General features: G+C 35.2%; 4 protein-coding genes across 5 annotated transcripts; 2 read left to right on the top strand and 2 right to left on the bottom strand.

Moving 5' to 3' along the window:
• The first annotated feature begins 6,539 nt into the window (after positions 1-6,539).
• On the top strand, positions 6,540-10,526 carry LOC133790197 (uncharacterized). 2 transcript variants are annotated; one of them, XM_062227744.1, is made up of 6 exons: positions 6,540-6,769; positions 7,224-7,550; positions 7,854-8,298; positions 8,680-8,978; positions 9,587-9,991; positions 10,290-10,526. In XM_062227744.1, exons 2-5 carry the CDS (start codon positions 7,248-7,250, stop codon positions 9,965-9,967), a joined length of 1,428 nt encoding a protein of 475 aa, XP_062083728.1. In that variant the 5' UTR covers positions 6,540-6,769; positions 7,224-7,247; the 3' UTR covers positions 9,968-9,991; positions 10,290-10,526. The 2 variants fall into 2 exon arrangements, with proteins under 2 accessions (XP_062083728.1, XP_062083720.1); XM_062227736.1 differs by having other exon boundaries at positions 9,587-10,526.
• An 828-nt stretch (positions 10,527-11,354) lies between these two features.
• LOC133790190 (pentatricopeptide repeat-containing protein At1g02370, mitochondrial-like) lies at positions 11,355-14,330 on the bottom strand. Its single transcript, XM_062227723.1, has 2 exons — positions 13,894-14,330; positions 11,355-13,270 (listed from the first exon to the last, which is right to left on the bottom strand). The coding sequence occupies exons 1-2, from the start codon at positions 14,155-14,157 to the stop codon at positions 12,023-12,025; spliced, it is 1,512 nt and encodes a 503-aa protein (XP_062083707.1). The 5' UTR covers positions 14,158-14,330; the 3' UTR covers positions 11,355-12,022.
• A 47-nt stretch (positions 14,331-14,377) lies between these two features.
• LOC133790212 (beta-carotene isomerase D27, chloroplastic) lies at positions 14,378-16,221 on the top strand. Its single transcript, XM_062227755.1, has 6 exons — positions 14,378-14,529; positions 14,608-14,884; positions 15,030-15,121; positions 15,232-15,312; positions 15,637-15,705; positions 15,862-16,221. Exons 1-6 carry the CDS (start codon positions 14,383-14,385, stop codon positions 15,994-15,996), a joined length of 801 nt encoding a protein of 266 aa, XP_062083739.1. The 5' UTR covers positions 14,378-14,382; the 3' UTR covers positions 15,997-16,221.
• Positions 16,222-16,238: 17 nt separating this feature from the next.
• LOC133790184 (DEAD-box ATP-dependent RNA helicase 24) lies at positions 16,239-20,137 on the bottom strand. Its single transcript, XM_062227720.1, has 5 exons — positions 19,297-20,137; positions 17,473-18,701; positions 17,196-17,235; positions 16,620-17,055; positions 16,239-16,525 (listed from the first exon to the last, which is right to left on the bottom strand). The coding sequence occupies exons 1-5, from the start codon at positions 19,910-19,912 to the stop codon at positions 16,474-16,476; spliced, it is 2,373 nt and encodes a 790-aa protein (XP_062083704.1). The 5' UTR covers positions 19,913-20,137; the 3' UTR covers positions 16,239-16,473.
• Positions 20,138-21,450: the final 1,313 nt, after the last annotated feature.

The following is a 21,450-nucleotide window of genomic DNA, read 5'->3' as shown; positions in this document are numbered from 1 at the left end:
ATGTATATGTTGAATGTATCAAAGGGAAGCAGACAAACATTAGGAAGTTAAGTGCCAAAAGGAGTTCTGGCGTCTTACAATTGATACATACTGATATATGCGGTCCATTCCCTATAGCATCTTGGAATGACCAACATTATTTTATCACTTTTATAGATGACTATTCTCGTTATGGGTACTTATACTTAATCCATGAAAAGTCACAATCCTTGGACGTTTTAAGGCCTTCAAAGCTGAAGTTGAAAATCAGCTAGGTGAAAAGATTAAAGCTGTCAAATCTGATTGTGGTGGTGAATACTATGGTAGATATGACGGATCAGATGAACAACGTCCAGGACCTTTTGCCAAATTCTTAGAGGAATGCGGAATTGTCCCGCAATACACAATGCAAGGGCAACCTCGCATGAATGGTATTGCTGAGAGACGAAACAGAACGCTTAAGGACATGGTAAGAAGTATGATTAGTCATTCTTCTTTACCAGAATCACTATGGGGAGGGCACTTAAGACTGCAACCTACATACTGAACATAGTACCTAGCAAAGCGGTGACTAAAACCCCTTATGAACTATGGATAGGCAAAAATCATAGCATTAAACACTTACATATTTGGGGTTGTCCAATTGAGGCAAGGCCTTATAGGCCGTATGAAAACAAACTGGACTCAAGAATAGTTAGTTGCTATATTGCTGGGTATCCTGAGCGGTCAAGGGGTTTTAAGTTTTATGATCCCTCAACTAAGTCCTTTTTCGACACGGGAAATGCGAGATTTCTTGAGGATGTTGTGTTTGAGGGGGGAGATAAAGTTAGGAATGTTGTCTTTGAAGATGAATCTATTCCTTTACCAAATATTGTTATTGACATTGATCAACTTGTTGAGATTTTTCAAGACACAATTCAAGAAAACAATAAGGAATTACCTATGAAACTCCCTACTCAAAATCAAGAGGTTGCTCCAGAAGAGCAAACCCAACAACCTCAAGAGGAAGTGCCACTTAGGCAATCCACTTGAGAGAAAAGAATTGCAATTTCAAGTGATTACATTGTATTTCTTCAAGAGCATGAGTTTGACATAGGGATAATGGAAGATGATCCAATCAACTTCCAACAAGTCAAAAAAAAGTTCTAATTGTCAAAAGTGGATTAATGCCACGAATGATGAGATGAAATTAATGAAAGACAATGACATTTGGGATCTTGTCAAGTTGCCTGAAGGTGCGAAGTCCATTGATTGCAAATGGATATTTAAAACCAAAAGGGATTCTAAAGGCAACATTGAGAGGTATAAAGCGCATCTAGTCGCCAAAAGTTTTACTTAGAAGGAAGGTATTGACAACAAAGAAACTTTCTCTCTAGTATCATCGAAAGATTCTTTTAGGACAATAATGGCACTTGTAGCTCATTTTGACTTAGAGTTGCACCAGATGGATGTTAAGACAACTTTTCTCAATGGTGACATTGAGGAAAGCATATATATGTCGCAGCTAGAAAAAATTGTATTAGGTGATCCAAAGTCTATGGTTTATAAACTCAAAAGATCCATTTACGGTCTCAAGCAAGCTTCCCGTCAATGATATCACAAGTTTCATCAAATCATTGTCTCATGCGGTTTTGAGGTCAATGTAGTTGATGATTGTATATATCACAACTTCAGTGAGAGTAAATTTATCTTCCTAGTGCGCTATGTTGATGACATACGTTTGGCTAGTAGCGTTATAGGCCTATTGCAAGAAACCAAGAGATTTTTAACAAAGCATTTTGAAATGAAAGATCTTGGTGATGCCTCTTTTGTATTAGGAATTAAGATACACCGAGATCGCTCTCAGGGTGTCCTTGGGTTATCACAAAAAAGCTATATCGAGAAGGTACTTGCTAAATTTGGTATGAAAGATTGTGCACAGGGAGATACTCCTGTTGCCAAATGAGACAAGTTTAGTCTCAGCCAATGCCCAAGGAATGAAATTGAAAGAAAATAGATGCAAAAGATTCCTTATTCTTCGGTTGTTGGGAGTCTTATGTATGCTCAAGTATGTACGCGTCCAAATTTGGCATACATAGTGGGTATGTTGGACAGATACTTAAGTGACCTCGGCATGGATCATTGGAAAGCAGCCAAACAGGTTATGAGGTACTTACAAAGAATAAAGGATTACATGCTCACCTATCGTAAGTCAGAAAATTTGGAGATCATTGGGTATTCTGACTCAGATCTTATGGGTTACAAAGATACTAAAAGATCCACTTCTGGCTATGTATACATGTTGTCAAGAGGATCTATATCCTGGAGAAGTGCTAAGCACTCACTCATAGCTCATTCCACCATGGCAGCAGAGTTCATAGCTTGTTATGAGGCAACAAATCATGTGATATGGTTGCGAAATTTTGTCACTGGGCTGCGAGTTGTGGATGAAATTAAAAGACCACTAAAGATTTATTGTGACAATCTATTACCAGTTCTATATTCGAATAACAATAGAAGCTCTTCAAAGTCTAAATACATAGACATTAAGTTTCTAGTTGTTAAAGAGAGAGTTCGGAGTAAGATAGTGTCTATTGAACATATAGGAACAAACTTAATGTTAGTGGACCCACTAACCAAAGGTTTGACACCCAAGATCTTTCATGGGCATACTACTCACATGGGTGTTGTCTTATTATTTATTGACACTATTATACTACTTTATGTATGTTCAGTTTTCTACATAATAAAGTTGATGATTTTATTATCTTTATTACTATGAATGTGTTATCTTTCAATTGTGGTTTGACATATAGTTTGAAAGACTGAAGATTGATCTCACTAAAGAATAAAGGACCAATTGGAAATAGGCATGAATAAGATCACATTGCATGTAATTTTCAGTTACACAGCCATACTTGATCTATGTCATTGAATATATTTTATATGATGACCATTGATGGATTGAGTTGCGATTAATGTAACAAAGGTCGCTTTGGTCTCATATTAGTATAGGAGATGGACCAGACTGATTAAAGAATATATTTTTAAGAATAATTAGCAAGTTTGTGTGCACCTAAGGTTATCAGATGTAATTGTCATTGACATTAATTTGTAGCCCAAGTGGGAGATTGTTGGGTTATTTTTAATAACTTCATGTGTTGCTAACAAATTAAGACAACTATATTTGAGCTAATATTCTAAGTTGAGCTAACTAAATGATCTAATTAAAGGAGCCCAATTAAACATCTTATACGATATGGGCTTTGTAATGTGTAATACCCAATAGTGAACCTAATTATGGTTAATGAGGTTCTAATTAGATTACTATATAAAGAATGCTACAGGGTTTGGTCCCAAGGCTAATTTCTCACCACCTCTCCTCCTTTATTCCCATCAATTGAGTGAGACTCATTTAGGGAAAAGATTAGTCTGTGGAATACCATAAACTCATAATCTTTCTCATATCCAACATCATGGAATCAGGTATGTCTTGTGAATTCACTATGTAATCTTGATAATCTGACATAAGTTTAGATCTGTGTATATTTAGATTTAGTTCAAACAATAATATTTTAGCAATAAATATAAAAGACAACAAGAAATTATAGTGATTTGGCCACTAACGGCCTACGTCCACTCTAGTCAGTAATTGATTGTTTGATGCTTACAATGAGTAAATGCTTCTGAATACTAGCTTGAGTCTCAAACTAATGACGGAGCTAAGGGGACTAGGGTGATCATGGCCACCTCTAACTTTTCTTTTACATTGTATTTTTTATAAAATTAATATAAATATATTTAAAAATGTATAATTACCCCCTCTAAAATTAAAAAATATATATACATTTATAGATTTTGTGTACATATTAGTATAATTTTTATTAAAATTTTCTTTTTAGCTTCCTCTATGTTTTAATCCTAGCTTCGTTACTCTAACTATTAATGGTTTCGAATTATAGAATCTATAGAGTCAAAATGGTAATTGGGCTTGATGAGTGAGCACCATTCCTATCTAAACTTAATCCCCAAGGAATTCAGAACTTCCCTGACATTTGCAGTTACCTTACCGAATTCGACAAGACCCTGAGCACACGCTTCCTAAATATGAGATATAAATAAGAGTTGGATGAAGTCTGTGATCATTAGTATGAGAATATACTAATAAGAGTTGGACCTTTGTTACATCCCTTGATGATGATCAAGAATATATATGGGATAAAGCAACAACAATGTAATTTTATTTATTTATTGTCATATACGTATTAACAAATTAAAATCCATACATATTGACGTTGTTTTTCGTCAACTTAAATTTGAAGAGCACTAAACATTATCTCAGAAAGAACAAAAGACAGAAGAATTTTTATGTGGTTCAACAGTTAAAATCTGCCTATTCTACGAGTCAATATTATTGATCTTTGATATTCTCTCAAAGCTTTTTCAGAGCAATTCGACAAAATGTTCTTAGTACAATTTTGTGCGTGCCTACAAATAAAAATTATCAGGCTATTTATAGGCCTGGTTAGGAGAATATCTTCCACTAGTTTAGGGAAGTTACAACCAATTATTTAGATATGAAATAAATATAAATAAATACATTAAATACACAATATCCCATGATAATTGAGATTTAATATCAGATAACAACAAATCCCAACGTAATAGATATTCTTAACAACTGTTGTGTGCAAAACGTGTTGCTGATATTGAATACAAGGTTAACGCGTTTTCGAGATCGACATAATTTCGAACTTGTTATTCCAGTTAGCCTCCTCCTCATCTAGTGATTTCAACGAACTCAATTTTCGGAGACCCATGCCCTTGAGCCTGCAACAAAGACTCGAATAAGACCCATATGCTTAAGAGAATATTCTTTCTTTCGAGCTTATAACTTAAGCTCGAACCTTTAAACTTGTGCTCGATTGCCAACAACAACAAGTTAGGAATCATGTATATTTATACTAGTGTTTAGCCACTATTTGTTATTTTCGAGCTTACATTTTACGAGCTTTGGGTGTAACAACACATAAATTAATTTTATAATAAAGTTTTATTTCAAAAAGTAAAATAATATTTAAAAATACAAAAAATAATTTAAAGTAAATTTTTTTTAAAATAAATTTTAAAAAGTTATTTTCATCTTATTAAAATTAGAATAAATATAAGCTAAAATATCTAATATTTTCAAAATGTTGCACTTTTATACCCAATTTTTTTTTCTTGGTGGTAAATATACTTAATGTCTTCAAAATGTTATATTTTTATACCCAAAAATTTTTTGGCAGTAAATATATCTAATGTTTTTAAAATGTTACATTTTTATACCTATTTTTTAAAATTATTTTGAAAAATAATAAAAAATGAATGAAAAATATAGGTTTTTAGTTATTTTATAATTTTAAATTATTTTCACTTTCAAAATAATAATTAAAAAAATTAAAATTAGTAAAATTAATCAAAATAATTAATTATTTAAAATCATTTTTATTAATTTTAATAAAATATTTATTAATGTTTAATTCAAAATAGTTATTTTGAGAAAGAATAAGAAAAATAAAATAATTTTAAAAATAAAAATAATTAAACTCTTATATTTTTTCTTAACTTTTTTATTATATATCGAAATAATAAAAAATAAATATAAATATATAATATTTTAAAAATATTGAGTATATTTATCATAAAAATTATATTTAATGAAAAAAAAAATTGGATATAAAAATACACGTTTTGAAAACATATATAGAGTAAAATAACCATTAATGTTGTGTGAAAGTAAGTAAATGTCCATGTTTTTAATTTTGTAGTAAAATAGCCTAATCATCTATTTAATATCACATATTACTAAATATACCCTTCAACAAATTACTATTTTATTCTAAACATTTTAATATTATGGTATATGTATATTAGTTTTGTTTAATTAGTTTTTATTTTAAAGTTATTTTGATTTTTTTTCGTTTTTTATGAGTTGTTGAATGATATACTATACCACAAAATATATATACTGACTTGAAAAATAATATACCATCAAAACTTACAAAATTATTACTAAAAAATGTATATACTATGCTAACAAAATTATATACTACCATTAAAATGTATATACAATGATACAAAATTATATACTGCTACTATGTATAATAAAATAGAAATTAAATATCACAAAAAAAAATTATATACCATACCACAAAAAACATATATACTAATTGGAAAATAATATACCAACAACTTATAAAAACTTAAAAAATCAATATAACTTTAAAGTAAAAACTAATTAAACAAAACTAATATACATATACCACTATATTAAAGTCATACAGTCCTAAATAAATAAATAAATTATAAAATAATATAATTTAGGTAATCAACAATGTAAAATGGTCATTTATCTAGAATTTAAAAAATAAGGACATTGGGTTCTTGATGAGTTTATTTTGGATCATTTCTTATAATTTCTATATATTTTATCAAATAGTACGGTTAATGAAATAATTTGCATTAATTAACTGGTGAATATAATTTGATATTATTTAATCTAAATAATAATACCAAATATATAACAGTGTTAATGCATAAAAAGCTAGGGCTAGCAAGCAATCAATCCACATTCGCACTTACAAACCTCACGGGTGCCGACGAAGTTCTACCGTCTGCCGCCGAAGCTGTCCCTCTCGCCGACGAATTCCCGCCGTCTGCGAGGTCTCATCCGCCCAAAAAAGCCCTGCTCAGCCGCGAGTTCCGACAAAGTTCCGCAGTCCGCAAGGTCCCGTTCGTTCGCCCAGCCCAGCCGCGATTGCCGACGAAGGTAACCAGTTCATTGTTAGTCTGCTTCTTGGGTAGTCCCCTAATCATCGAACAGTGCACCTGCAATTTTTGTTGTTTCTTTCAAAATCGTTTGTATAAATGATGTTTAATATTCCATTTCGTCTATCTGTATTGTTTATTGGAGCTTGAGCCTCGTTACTAACCTTGCGACACCGTGCCGATGTATGATTGCTAAGGGACACGAAGTTTTGGACCATCGGCGACAATATTGTTGGTTCGAATTTTTCATTTAGGGTAGTTGTAGAATAATGATGATCATTAGTATCAGTTAACTTTCATAATTTCATTTTGTTTTGGTTGCTTTGTCTGTCTTGGTGTCATAATGATGATATAGTAATACATTCATGTGGGATTTATCTCTTTAGATAGACAAGTTATCATAGTTTATAGTTCTTATATGTGACTTAAGGTATTGTATATATTTGTTTGTGAAGGAGGTCAATTTGAGTTTATGCTAGATGGCAACAAGATCCGACCAAGATATTGATGATGATTTTAGTGAAATTTACAAGGAGTACACTGGACCTTTAGGATCAAATGCCACCAATTCACAAGAAAGGGCGAAGGCAAACAAAAGGTCTCATGCAGGTTCTGACGAGGAAGAGGAAGCTCGTGACCCCAATGCTGTTCCAACTGATTTTACTAGCCGAGAAGCTAAAGTTTGGGAAGCAAAGTCTAAAGCTACTGAGAGGAATTGGAAGAAAAGGAAGGAAGAAGAAATGATTTGTAAAATATGTGGAGAATCTGGTCACTTTACTCAGGTAACTGCTGGATGATTTCATACCTGGATGATATTTTAGTGTGTTGAATTCAAGCAAAACTATTTGCTAACTTATGCACATAGCTGTGTGTTATATGTGTGATATGTTAGTAAGTATTTAATTGTATGAAATGCATTCTTCATATAAAATTACACATTAATTTACAATATATATTTTGATTGGGATTAATACAAGCGATAACATCATTAAATATTGTTCTCGTACATTTCAGACATGCTTAAAATTATATGCTGATATTAAAAGAGAAATTAATATTGCTTTGTTTCATTGCTACATTTAAAGGGGTGTCCTTCTACGCTTGGAGCAAATCGAAAGTCTCAAGATTTCTTTGAAAGGGTACCTGCCAGAGAAAAACATGTCAAGGCACTTTTCACAGAGAAGGTGACAAACAAAATAGAAAAGGATATTGGCTGCAAAATTAAGATGGATGAAAAGTTTATTATTGTTAGTGGCAAGGATAGATTAATTTTAGCAAAAGGTGTGGATGCTGTGCGCAAAGTGATAGAGGAGGGAGACCGCAGAGGTTCATCTAGTTCTCAGGTCACGAGATCTAGGTCACCCGATCGAAGTCCTGTAGGGTCACGGTTACAGCGTTCTGACTCTCAAAGATCCCATTCTGGTCCTCGAGGTGCACCTCAGTTTCAACAGAGGTTTCACAGGCAAGAGAAACTTCTGGAAGACCACATACGTGATAATCTGCAGAAGTATTCAAGAGATTCTCCACAAGGTAGGGACAGGATAGGATATGTTTTCGGCGTGCATAGAAAGCTGGTAATTCCATGCTCATAGCTTACTAGGTTCCGCAGATTTTTCTGTGCACAACTGTGTATTTTTCTCCTTTTTGAGTGCATAAAAATGATGCTGCTCTTGCTTATTTTTGTTTGCAGCAAGAGGTAAGTTCTTATGTTCAAGCTTTATGTGTACAGTTCTGAAGTAACTTTCGTGAGTGGGTCTGAATTGAATGGATTGTCTCCGAAAATTACTGAAAGCATTTCTCGACTTTTTGCCTCGGATGGTTTCACTGTGAATAAAATAGTATGTTGAATTAAGCTACAAACTGAGCTAGCATCTTGAATCAAGTGCTAAACATACTCTTCATTTCGTGAAGCTTATGGTAATGATGGAGCTAGGGGCCGTTCAAGCCATTCAAAATCTCCGGGACAATCCCCTTACATGAGCAACAACACATATGGTTCATACGATGGTCGTAATCAAACTATGGGTGCTTATAGAACTGATGGATGGGATTCTGAGAGAAAAGGTCCTGACATGCAATCTGGTCCCCAGTTTGATCACCCAGCCTTCCCTACATTAGAGCAGTTAGAGATGGAGTTTAAAAAGGAGGCAATGGAACTTGGGAAGATTCGGGACAAGGAAGAAGATGACGAAAATAAGAAGCATCGTGAGGTATGAGCTAACTTGTGGTGTGGCCAGGCATGATGAACTTAAAATTATTTCAACTTCTGAATTCATTTTCATCATCATGATATGAACTTCAATCCTTATTTTTAACTTGTCCCTTATGCTTGTTTGAATTTATAGTGTGTAATTTTGCTTGTTTTGGTGTTAGTCATCAAATCATTTATCTCTATCATGTGCTTATGTGGCACACAAATTGTTTTAAAATCTTTTTTAACTATCTCTCGTTTTGTGCCTAATTTGTATTTCTTGTGGGAACTTGTGGATTTTCATTGTTTAGGGAAAGCCACTTTTCTAAAAAAAATTGTAGATTTTTGTGTTAGGGCATCTTGAATTTGTTGAAGGTTTATTGTTGTGATTTTAACTTGCAATCAGGCTATTTAATACTGTACTCAAGTCTATCATTAGCTTAGTTCACCGGTTTTAGTTTTAGGAAACATGTGATCTGAAACACCCCTTACTTCTGTGTTCTGTACTAATTATATGTGATCTGAAACACCGGTTTTAGTTTTAGGAAACATGTGATCTGAAACACCCCTTACTTCTGTGTTCTGTACTAATTATATCTGACTATGGCTCTACGGGTATGATATAAGGCTATTACGGAGATGAGAGAAAACTACATGAAGAAACTGGGTTCATTGAGGAGAATGCATGCAAAGCAGTGGGAGGATTTTCTTCAACTTGATGCACAGAGGCGGCGACAACAACAACATCAACAGCAGCAGCAGCAACAACCACAATCACGCCAGCAAATCTCTACTTCAGGCTATGCTGGTTACAAACAGCAGGGGGGTTTTTCCAACTACGATGGCTCTAATGCAAATTCTCATTATGTCGGGAACAATGTACCAGTGGAGCCAATGAACAGATACCCAAACCAAACGGAAAACTACCCTTCAAGGCCTCATGATAATTTTGGTGAGCTCCAACGCCAGAGGCGAGAAGATTATGGGAAAGCATACACTCGATTTTGATTTGGTATCCTGGAATAACTTTAGGTAAGTTGCCTTGCTCTCCAGGTAAAATTAGATCAAATGGTTGATGTACATATCACTCAATTTGTCCCAATACAATGGCATATCCTCCCCGTTCAAGTTCATGGTAGTTATGAGGACGGTGTGGGGGAATTGAGATGCCAAAAGTTATGATTAGAGAAATTTAATGAACTTTGCCATTTGCAATTATTAGAGGTGGTTCGATTTTGGTTTAGTGATTGTAGTGGTGGGTTTGGGTTGTTGGGTAGGAATGGTATTCTTTTTTACATGGTGACTTAAATTTCACTGGAAAAATTTTCAGGTCTGGTCAGTAGACGTAATGCAAAAGGAGCTCCAAATGTGGGGTAAGTAACTAAGGAAGTTAGTTGTGGCTTCGAATGTCGAAGGAAATTATGAAAAATAATGCAGTGGAACAATATTATGTTTTTTCTTTTATTAGTTTAGGCACTGCGCAACTTGGATGTTTTGATAAAGTAACGATTTCATTTGTAGTTGGTATTCAAATTTCTTATTTTATGAAAGCGCTTTATCATAGGAACATGTGCTTTATTGCTTTAACAAGTTCAGTCTAATGAGGGTTGGTTTGGGGTAAGAAATACTTGGTTTTAATAACTTGGAGGTGATAAAACAATTAATTGAAAAAGGAGAGATTGTAGTACACGAATAAAAATTGATGTGTATTTCTTTCGTAGTTGAACTTGAACAGATGTATGTTATTATTTACAAGTAATGCTAATTATCACAATTGGGGGGTTAAATTCTAAGGGTTTTTTTTTTATAAAAAAAATGTTAATTATCATTATAAATGTGTTGTACGGGAAACACCAAGCAAAGTTGAAGCGAAAAATGGCCAAGCAAGAAGTGGCATTAAGGCTGAATAAAAGGCAACGAAATGATGTGTTTACATCATTCTCAACAAGTCGCCAAGTTGTGTACCAACCAAATGCAAGATTGCCATTGTTTTGGACTAGCGCTATTCGGTTGGTCAATTTGCTCATCGATGTTTTGCACAAACACAAATGACAAGAGTACCAAACACAAAGAATCAAGGATGACTTAAAAACCAAGGGGAAAATGATCTTGTTACAGTTATTAATACAAGATTATAGTTTTAAATTTTGTATGGGGTTTTCTTGTCTGGTTCTTGTCATGTTTTGGATTTTTATGTTATAGAATCACATGTACACAGAGACCAAATAGAAGCATCACAAGTACTACTACTACCTATAGTCTGTCCGAAAGATTTTCCATTGTTGTAAACACGACTAGTCAAATCACCAGTTCCAGCTACCAACGCCATTCCAATACTTTGGACCCTTAAGAATCTGATGGCGATATTTTTGAAAGCACACGCTTGTAAAACAAGTTGAGTGAAGACTGTAATCAAATTACGTACATTTTCATAACACAGTTCGAACAGTCCCTTCCATATACATAGATGTCAATCTCAAGAAATACATACTTGATTAGCAACGAAGACAAAGACAGCTCACTATCAAGAGAGAGAGAGACTAGGTTAAGATAAAGAGGATAGCAGCTTTCGTTGTTTTTGTTACAATTATCATATTATTCTTTTTAATATAAATATTTTTTTACTTTTTTGAAAGATATTTATGATATTTGAGATATTTTATTGTCTTTTTTTCAATAGAGAGATTGAATTGCATAGATTTCGGGGAGTCTCCTTTCCATTAAAGGATTCTACCTCTCCATTCATCCATCTCCATCCTCCCTATCCAACATAGTGTCAGGCAACTTGGCAAACAGATAGAATAAGAAAAAGAAATGTTATCCAAATTGCTAAAAAATTTGACTCCATGAAAATAACCTGTTGAATAGAGTTCAGTGTTCTCAAAGGCTACTGTTAGGCCTCCAATTCTGATCCCCTTACTAACTGGACACGTCACCACAAATTCCCACTCTCCTGATCCTTCTTCCTTATACTAAGGCGAACCGAATCGGATGCCTAAACAGCTACCTTGAAAAATATACACTGGTAGTGCTTTGTATTTCGAGATTAGAGAGCCAAACAAACTAATCCAGTTGGGGGCAAACTACTTGAAGCAACTCCTCAATCTCGCACCTTATTTCAATACCATCTTCCTCCAACCTTCTACGCATCTTTGGATCGAATTTTCCAGCGGCTATATAAATCTTTAGCAAAGATCGGTAATCATTGGAATTGAGACGGTGAAAAGGCTTTAGAATGTTGAGAACTTTTTCAGCAGTATGAACATCTTTATTTTCCTCAAAATAGTTTAGGAAAGCACTTGTTAATCTCCAGAATGGAGTCCATTCTTTGACATCGTTGGCTTCAGAAACAGCAGCATCCAAATAACCAAGGGCCAAATCTAGCTGACGATTTTTTAAAAGGAAAAGCATGAACTTTTCCCGAGCCTTCAAGAATGGCCCTTTAGTTTTCTTTATGGCATCCTCAAAGACCAACTTCGCTTCTTCAAACATGTCATGATGGAGGTAAGCACCTATAACAACCTCTGCTAATCTCATATCATAATAAGGGCAACTAGACTCCCACTCCTTAAATAATTTCTTTAATCCCACAACATCATTTAGCTTAGCAAGAGCCTGAAGCATAACAAGATAGCTCAAGTTGTTGAATGTTGGGTAAACAGAACTCAAGGTTTTCCACATCCTATCAACCTCACCGGGTTGATCAATTGCAGCATAGAAGCCGATTATAAAATGGTATGCCTGACGTGGCGCCCCAGGTTTCATCTTCTCCTCTAGCTTCCCAAGAGCAAGCTTAGCTTTCTCAAAAAGACCAGCCTTGACATAGATTGAAACCAAGTTACTATACGTTGTCCAATCACACTTGTTTTCACCTGCATTTACAATCTCCTCTAGCACGCTTTCCACTCCTGAAATATCATTTAAAGAAGCATAACTCTGCATCAAAACGTTGCAAGTAAAGGTGCTAGGAGAGATGTTCTTCTGCTTCATATCTTGTGCAAAGTAGATAGCTCTTTCAGGTTTGTCCAGTTTCAAGTACATAGTCATGAGATTGGTAAAAGGCAAAGAATTTGAAAGAAACCCCAATTGATTCATCTTCTCAAAGAGTTCCAAAGCTTTGTCCTCCATAGCTGCAGTACAATAGCAATTCAGAAGAGCCCCATAAGTTAATTTGTTCTTAGCTAATGGTGAGATGTTGTTCAAGTAATTCTCAGCAGCAACTATCCCTTTGGTTTTGGATATGAGATCAAGACGCAAGGCATGATCAGTATAAGAGTAATCAATCTTCCTCATCTCCATCCACTCCATTATCTGTGTTCAAACATTTCAAAATTCAACTATTCCTTTACAGAATTTGAACAAGAGCATGTCAATGAACTTGTTCAAAAGCAAGGCATTTGCAGAAGTAAAAAAACTCCCTAAAAATCATTAATTTAACAATAAAGGCACACCCACATCAAGCTTCCATGTAAAACAAGGCATTTACAGAGCTAAAAAACACCAAAAGATCATTGCTTTGAAAATATGGCACATCCACATAAAGTTTCCATGTAAAACAAGGCATTTATAGAACTAAAATCACCTGATGATCATTACTTTGAAATAAAGGACACGCCCACATAAAGTTTCCAGGTATAGTTTCATATTTTTCCAATTTTGGGCATTTACAGAAATAAAAGAACACCTAAAGATCATTACTTTGAAAATAAGGGCACACCCACATTAAGTTTCTTTGTAAAACAAGGCATTTACAGACTAAAAACTCGTAAAAATTATTACTTTGAAAATAAGGGCACACCATATAGTTTCCATGTAAAACAAGGCATCGGCATAACTACAAACATTTAAAGATCATTAGTCCGACAATAAGGGCACACCCACATAAAGTTTCCAAGCATAATTTCAAGTTTTAAAAAAAAAGGAAGAAGGGTGACCTCGAGAGCTTTAGGATATTTTTTGAACTTGCGGAGCTCCTTAATGCAGCTCTGAAGCTCGCATTTCTTGACGATATTTCCCTCCATGACATAATGGTTTAACGTCTTCCATAAGCTGCCTCCGGTCGCTCCCAAAGCGGAAAGCTTTCGGTTGAGACGCTCAGGTTTTTCCGGCGGCGGCAGAGTCGAAGCCGCCGCCGCCTTCTTAGTTTTGTTAAGTTGTCCGACGAACCGTCTTGCCGAGTTATGGTTGTTGGGATTCATAGAGTTGAAAGTTGTTTGGAACTTGGAATTGGAAATGAAAACTTAAAAGGGTATTTATATTATATTGAAATATTATTGTCGTTTTTATACATTATGCTCGCAATGTTTTTCCTATTAATCCAATCAAGTCCCTTAATTTTTCCATATTTTTATCAAAAAGGAATAAATAAATAAATTCCTCTAAAAAAAAAAAGAGCAGCAGCCATACAAGAGGAGCAGAGTGAAATGAAGTCTCTGGCTCTAGTTCATCCTCTTCTTCCTCTCAACACTGTCTCCCCCAAATTCCATAACCACATAAACCCTAATAAACCTACTAGTACTACTACGTTTCGAGTGTTCTTCTCCTCCTCTTCTTCTTCTACATCAGAACCAGTTCGATTCTTCTCTAATCTTTCTCAATTGTCAAAATTCAACTTGTCTTCAATCTAAATCCAATCTCTTTTCTTTCAGGTAAGAGATGAATACAAAGCAGGAGTGTTCGACGAGCTATTCCTCAAAGTGTTCCGTACAAAAATGGCGGAGGAGGTTGGGTGGGATTCGGACAAGGCTGGATACGAGGGACTCATTGATGTGGCTAACCGTCTAGTGATGAAGAACAAGACCAATTCAGACACTAAAGAAGCCGCCGTTCGGATATTGAGATCGCTATTTCCGCCATTGCTGTTGGACCTTTATAAATTGATTGTATCGCCCTTGGCTAAGGGCAGAGTTGCGGCTGTCATGGTTGGTGAGTGAGTTGCATTTATTGTCGTTTAAGCAAACTGGTGAAGAGTGTGTTTGTGATTGTCGTTTATGAAAAAACGACATCGGAATAATGTGTTCTTTTATTGTCGTTTAAGAAAACTGATGAAGTGTGTGTGTGGTTTTGAAAGCAAGGGTGACTGCTCTCACTTGTCAGTGGCTCATGGGACGATGTACGGTCAACTCTGTGGATTTAGGGGATGGAAGCTCTTGCAATAGTGGGGTGAGTAAGTTAGTTTTGAGACCATATTTATATAAATATATATAAAAATTAATTAATTAAAAGAGTCAAAATTGGTTAAAGTTTAAGTTAATAATTGGTGAATCTAACAGGTGTTTGTGGAGAAATGCAAGTATTTGGAAGAAAGCAAATGTGTTGGGATTTGTATCAATACTTGTAAGCTTCCCACACAGGTCAGTCTTTTTTATTTATTATCTTAAATACAGGTGCTAATATTAATATTTAATACTATATTCCAATACATAAATCTTGTATATGCAAGCTATAAATATCTATATTGTTTAATAAATTTTATCAAAATTAAATTTTAAATAAATTAAATAAAAGAAATATATAAAAAGAATTATTGTAATGCTAAATTTGACAAATATATTATATATTGTGTCAAATTTGTTTTTTTTTTCCTATTGTGCTAATATATAACAGTTGCTCTACTTTTATGGCTAAAGGCCTAAAAATCATAGACATTGCTCACTATGCAATTTTTGCTGCTTCAGACTTTCTTTAAGGATTACATGGGTGTTCCTCTTCTGATGGAGCCAAACTTCAGTGATTATAGCTGCCAGGTAGTAACTGAATCATTATATAACATCTAGTTATTTACTTAGTCCATGAATGAAACTGATTATGTCTCCTTGTTTGTTCCTTTGTTTTTGGTTTAATAAGAATGATTTTAAAATAGATTGATTTTCTTTTTACATACTCTAAATTAAACATGGCAGTTTAAATTTGGTGTACATCCTCCACTGCCCGAAGATGATGCCATTTTAAAGGAGCCTTGCTTGGAGATATGCCCCAATGCCACCAGAAGAAGAGAACTTGCCATAAATTCTGACCAATGCCCCAAGGCTTCATAAATCTACTTCATTATGGCCTATACTATACCCCATAATCCATGAGTTGCACATATTTCTAGCTTTCATAAATGAGAAATTTAACAATAAAATCTTGTATCTATCTAAATAAATGGCAATGGTAGTACCCAAACAAAAGTCATGGATTAAGATGAAACTAAAAAGACACTAGTATTTCATTTATTTGGCAACCATCGCCACACTAGTATTTCATTTATTTAGCAACCATCCTATGGCGATTTGACTTGATCATTTGAATTTCCTTATCCAAAATTCTTCATACAAAATATAAATACAAAAATTGTCATATTCACTGAGGAGCTAGTAATGTCATTAGAGTGAAAAGTAGAATGAAATCATAAAAGGTTAGAAATTACATAGCTCACCACGCATGAAAAATTATACAGGCATTCCAAGACTTCGATCTTAGAGAACAAAGAAAGAACTATTCTTGTTTGATGTTGAACCATCCAACTGAACTTAATGGTCCCAACCTGAGCGCCTCCGTCTTTCCCTAGTTCTATCACCAGAACTGCAATATGAACAATAAATGAAAACGATCAGGAAGAGATCAACAAAGTCACATCTCTAAATTTTAATATAAAATTAAAAAACATATATGTAACCTTTCTGAGTTCTTTTGATCTGAATTTGCATTAGCGCTCTGACTAGAGGAGTTGTTCATCCCTGATGGTGGGGCATAATTACTTGAATTAGTTGTCTGAGCTCTATAATTATCACCTCCGATTGAACCACCAGAGACAAAGCCACGTAATGCTGGTCTCTTGTTGGCAGGTGCATTTGAACTGTTACTCGATCCCTGATTCTGAGAAGTTGGTGAAGCAGCAACAAAGCTACTCTTGAATTGAGTCATTATTCCAGTCTTAAGAGAATTTACAGCCGCAGATCGACCAGGAGCAGCATGAGATGAACTGCTGTTAGATTCAGGATTATAACCTATACCCAAACCAAAATCTACTCCACGAACACCCCGATTACCACCACCGCCGCCACCGCCGCCGCCGCCACCGCCGCCGCCTCTTCCTCTACCTTTTTTTCCACCTGGCCAAGACATTAAACATAATAATAAGTTAGACATGGGTATTCGACATGTCTGCAGCAGGCCAACGAAATGTAGTTTTCTCATTTAACAAAAAGATGTGGGGAAAAAAAGGCTATCCATGCATGATACACATCCATACCTCCTTTTCTTGCATCACGTTTGGATCTATACCTTCCATCCTGATGATTTGAGACAAAAATATATTCAATAACAGTTCAGCAACACAAATCTTTCAACAATTTTTTAAGGCTGAGTGGAACTATTCAGCTTAAAAGCACAACCACATTCAGATATAGAAACCATGAACATACAATTTCACGATTCAAAGGGCATCAGAATAATCGTGTCAGGACAAAATCAAACCATACATATATCACATTCTAAATTTAGACTGTTAGATACCAATGAGGTATTACCTTTATAGCAAGATCCATAAGCTCCACTGACACATTCTGACCAGCAGCAATCAAATTGTTCACCAATTCACCAGCAAACCGCGCCTCCTTCTGTGTTATAAGAGTGTATGCAGTCCCATCTTTGTCACCAGCACGACCTGTTCTACCAATCCGGTGAACATGCATGTCCATGTCTCTAGCTATATCGAAGTTCACCACTGACTTGATCGACTTGATGTCAAGACCACGCGCAGCAACATCGGTTGCAATAAGTACATGGTAAATGCCAGATTTAAACTTTTGCAATATATCCATTCGGGAAGCCTGATCTTTGTCACCATGAAGAGCAGCAATTTTAAAACCCTTCAGAGCCAGCTGTGATTCAATTTCATCCACTGTGGCCTTTTTTGAAGCAAACACTAAGACATCGCCTGCATCAATCATTGCAGGTAGTTGTTCAAGAAGCCAAGGTAACTTCTCAGCATCCGAAGGAATCACATGAACAACCTGAGTGATATCCTCATTGGCCATACCAACCTCCCCAACAGTAACTCTTACAGGGTCAGTCAGTATCTCCCTAGCCAACTTCTCAACTTTACGAGGCATTGTTGCAGAAAATAGCAGAGTTTGACGATCTGGCCTAATCTGACCAACAATAGATCTAATCTGTGGTTCAAACCCAAGGTCAAACATCCTGTCGGCTTCATCAAGAACCAAGTAAGTTGCCCTAGACATTGTTAGGGCTTTCATTTTCAGCATGTCTATCAGTCTACCGGGAGTAGCAACAACTATTTCACAACCTGCCTTGAGCTCTTTGAACTGTTCAAGTTTGGACATACCACCATAAACAGCTGAGACACGTATCCCTTGTGTTTTTGAAAATTTCTTGCACTCTAAATATATCTGGTGCGCCAATTCTCTTGTGGGTGCACATATGACTCCAATTGGACCCTCCTCTTTCTGAAGTTCGGGCTGATCCATGATATGGACAATCATGGGAAGGACAAAAGATGCTGTCTTACCTGAACCAGTTTTTGCTATTCCAATAATATCCCTCCCAGAAAGCACAATCGGGAAAGCTTGGCACTGTATTGATGTTGGTTTTTCATAGCCTTGTTTTCTAATAGCACTCATGAGTTGCGAAGAGAAATCACAATCTTCAAAAGTTTTTACCGGCCTTGGAACATCAAAACCTGACACACGAATGGCCAAGCTCTTTTGGTATTCAGCAACTTCTTGTTCACTCATCCCTAAAGAATGGAAAGATAATCAGACAAATGAAGAAAAAAAATTGACGAGTTACAACTTACTAACAAAGCATAACAACGTAAGACATGACGTAACAGGCACAGCAGATATAAGAAGACTAATCTAGTACCATCAATCCCTGTATCCGATTCAGAAATTTAAAAAATATATATATACTCCTATATTTTGAGTGGTTGATCATAGTTTCCCCCCTAAAGTTTCCTTCTTGTGAAAGGGTTCATTGTCATTCTAAAATGATTTCATGTAAGATCAACTAACTAAATTTCCAACTCCACAAACCAGCCATTCCAATTCAACGCGATAATTTACAATATATAAGAAGACTAATCTTTTACCATCCCTATAACAGAAATTAAAAATATATAAAACTATAATTTGAGTGGTTGATCATCTCTTTCCCCCTAAATTTTCCTTCTTGTAAAAGGGTTCATTGTAATTCTAAAAGGAGTTAATGTAAAATCAACCAACTAAAATTTTCCACTTCACAAACCAGTCTATTCCAATTCAACGTGATAGTAAATACATATATTCAGAAAAGAAAATTACTAACGATGCAGCTTTTCACTACTTACATACCTGATATTGTATCTTTCTCCTCATAAAAGTCCTTGTTAAAGGGTTCATAGTCAATCGAACTATGATCCAGAGCTGGAATCGGCTCAATCTTCTTCCTATCCATAACAATGGGATTATCATCCGAATCATACTCCACCAACCCGGCATCGACGGCCTTAGCCGCAGCATAAACCTCCTCATCCGAATCATAACCAGCGTGAAGAACGTCTGAAGCCAGCGTCAGACCCACGTCCTTCTTCGCCCTGAGAAAGCTCTCAATCGGATCATCATCTTCATCATCCTTATACTTCTCCGCCTTCTCTTTAGGCTTGGGCGGCGGCGCCGACCTCATCTCCTCATGAATCCCCTCCATGAACGCGTCAAGTGGGTCAACTTCTTCCTCCTCCTTAGCTCCACCATTACCTTCGTCGCCATTGCCACTTTCCTTGGTAGCAGCAGCATCATGTTCTTCGTAATCGATATTGTCAAGGTCGGTGTCTTCGTAATTGTCATGGCCTTGTGCCCGCGAAGATGGAGGCACATACAATCGCTGAGGAGCTTGTTGAGACCGCTCGAAGTTGTAAGTCGTCTGGCGGTTTATGCCAAAGCCTTCGAATCCGAATTTTCTCTTCGACATGCTTAATTACTTTTCCTGTTTGGTTTCTGAGAAAAGAAAACAGAAAGAAAGAAAACCCTAAATCTCCAAGAGGAGTAAAGAGGGGGGTTTTTGGAACAGATGGACCCTAGTTCTTGTGGTTTCAAAACCACGGTCGCGGCTCGCCGACCGACTATCGATCTTGGGGTTACGGTGTCGCACCCGATTGAATTTGGATATTCTATTTTCAAAGGTTCTTCTCAACCAGACCTTGGGCCTTAGTTTTGGGTCTCTTATTAAAAATATACTTTTTCATAATGAGTGAATATTACACCTAAGTTAACTTCTTTAATTTTTACCCATTTTTTAAAACTCTTTAATTAATACCAAAATTATTAATGACTCTACCCATTATGCAGTGGTCTAGTGAAACTGACAGTTGAATATTATTTAAAAAGAGAAGTAAATGACACGACAGAGGCAAATATTGAGATTTTTACATTAGACTTTTAGTAGTGTTTTAAGAGTAATATGGGAAATGTGCTTAAAAAAGTGGGTAATATTCAACTAAATATTATTAGTAGCTATTTTTAGTTAACTAATCCTAAAACTGGGTATTTTTCAAGTTATACCTTTTCATAACGTTTTTTATAACTTAATTTAAAAAATAACTTAGATTTAATTTACACATATCACGTATTTCCTAGTACCTTATTAGCTTTTTTTTGTTTTTTTTTATAGAGGTACCTTTTTATACTTTTTAACATATTTTATTTTAGAGCTTTATTTTTTTCTCTCTTCTTTTTAACTTTAAAAATATTTTCCGACCACATCGTTAGTCTATTGAGCTCAGGAGCAGTACCATCGCGACCTACTCTTCAAGGTAATCATTTTGATATATGGGAAGCATATATTTTTTCATCGTCGCTGGAGAAGATGACCAAAATAAAAAGCAACATTTTAGTTTCATCGTTAGTCTATTGAGCTCAAGAGCAACACTCTCTCTCTTTGAATTTAATGTAGTGTGATGTCACGTGTCTCTTTCTTAGATGCCACATCATCAAGTCAAAATTGGGTTAAACATATGCAGAAGAAGAAAAAAACTTAAGCAAGAGCAATAAGGATGATTGGAAAGTTGTGGTGCTTGGTGATACTGATGAAATTCTGGTTGCAATTGAAAAGAGAGAGCCTAAATCTTATGCTCATGTTAAATCTCGTTTTGTTACTGAATTTGGTTCGTCTGAAGCAAAATAAGGGTATAAAAAGGAAGGTAGAAGAAGTGCTTATTGTGAGAGTGTTGCTTCCATTTAAAGATGAAATTGGACACAATGTTTCAAATGATGAATGCTTGGATTATGTTGCTTGGATTAAGGATAAGATGATTTTTTAAAAACAAGTATGTATATATTCTTGTATATTTTTATTTTTGTTATGTATATTTTATTAATATAGTTATTTGTTTTTGTTTTAGAAGGAAGAAGTTTTTTGATGTTGATCACATTACCAATCCACCGATAGATTGTAGTTTTGTCAAAATTTCTGAAAATATGTGGTTTTACAAGCTTCAACTTGTGGGGAGG

This window comes from Humulus lupulus, chromosome 1 (genome assembly GCF_963169125.1).
Source record: "Humulus lupulus chromosome 1, drHumLupu1.1, whole genome shotgun sequence".
NCBI lineage: Eukaryota > Viridiplantae > Streptophyta > Magnoliopsida > Rosales > Cannabaceae > Humulus > Humulus lupulus.
The sequence above is the reverse complement of the archived record's forward strand: the minus strand, read 5'-3'. Positions and strand labels throughout refer to the sequence as shown.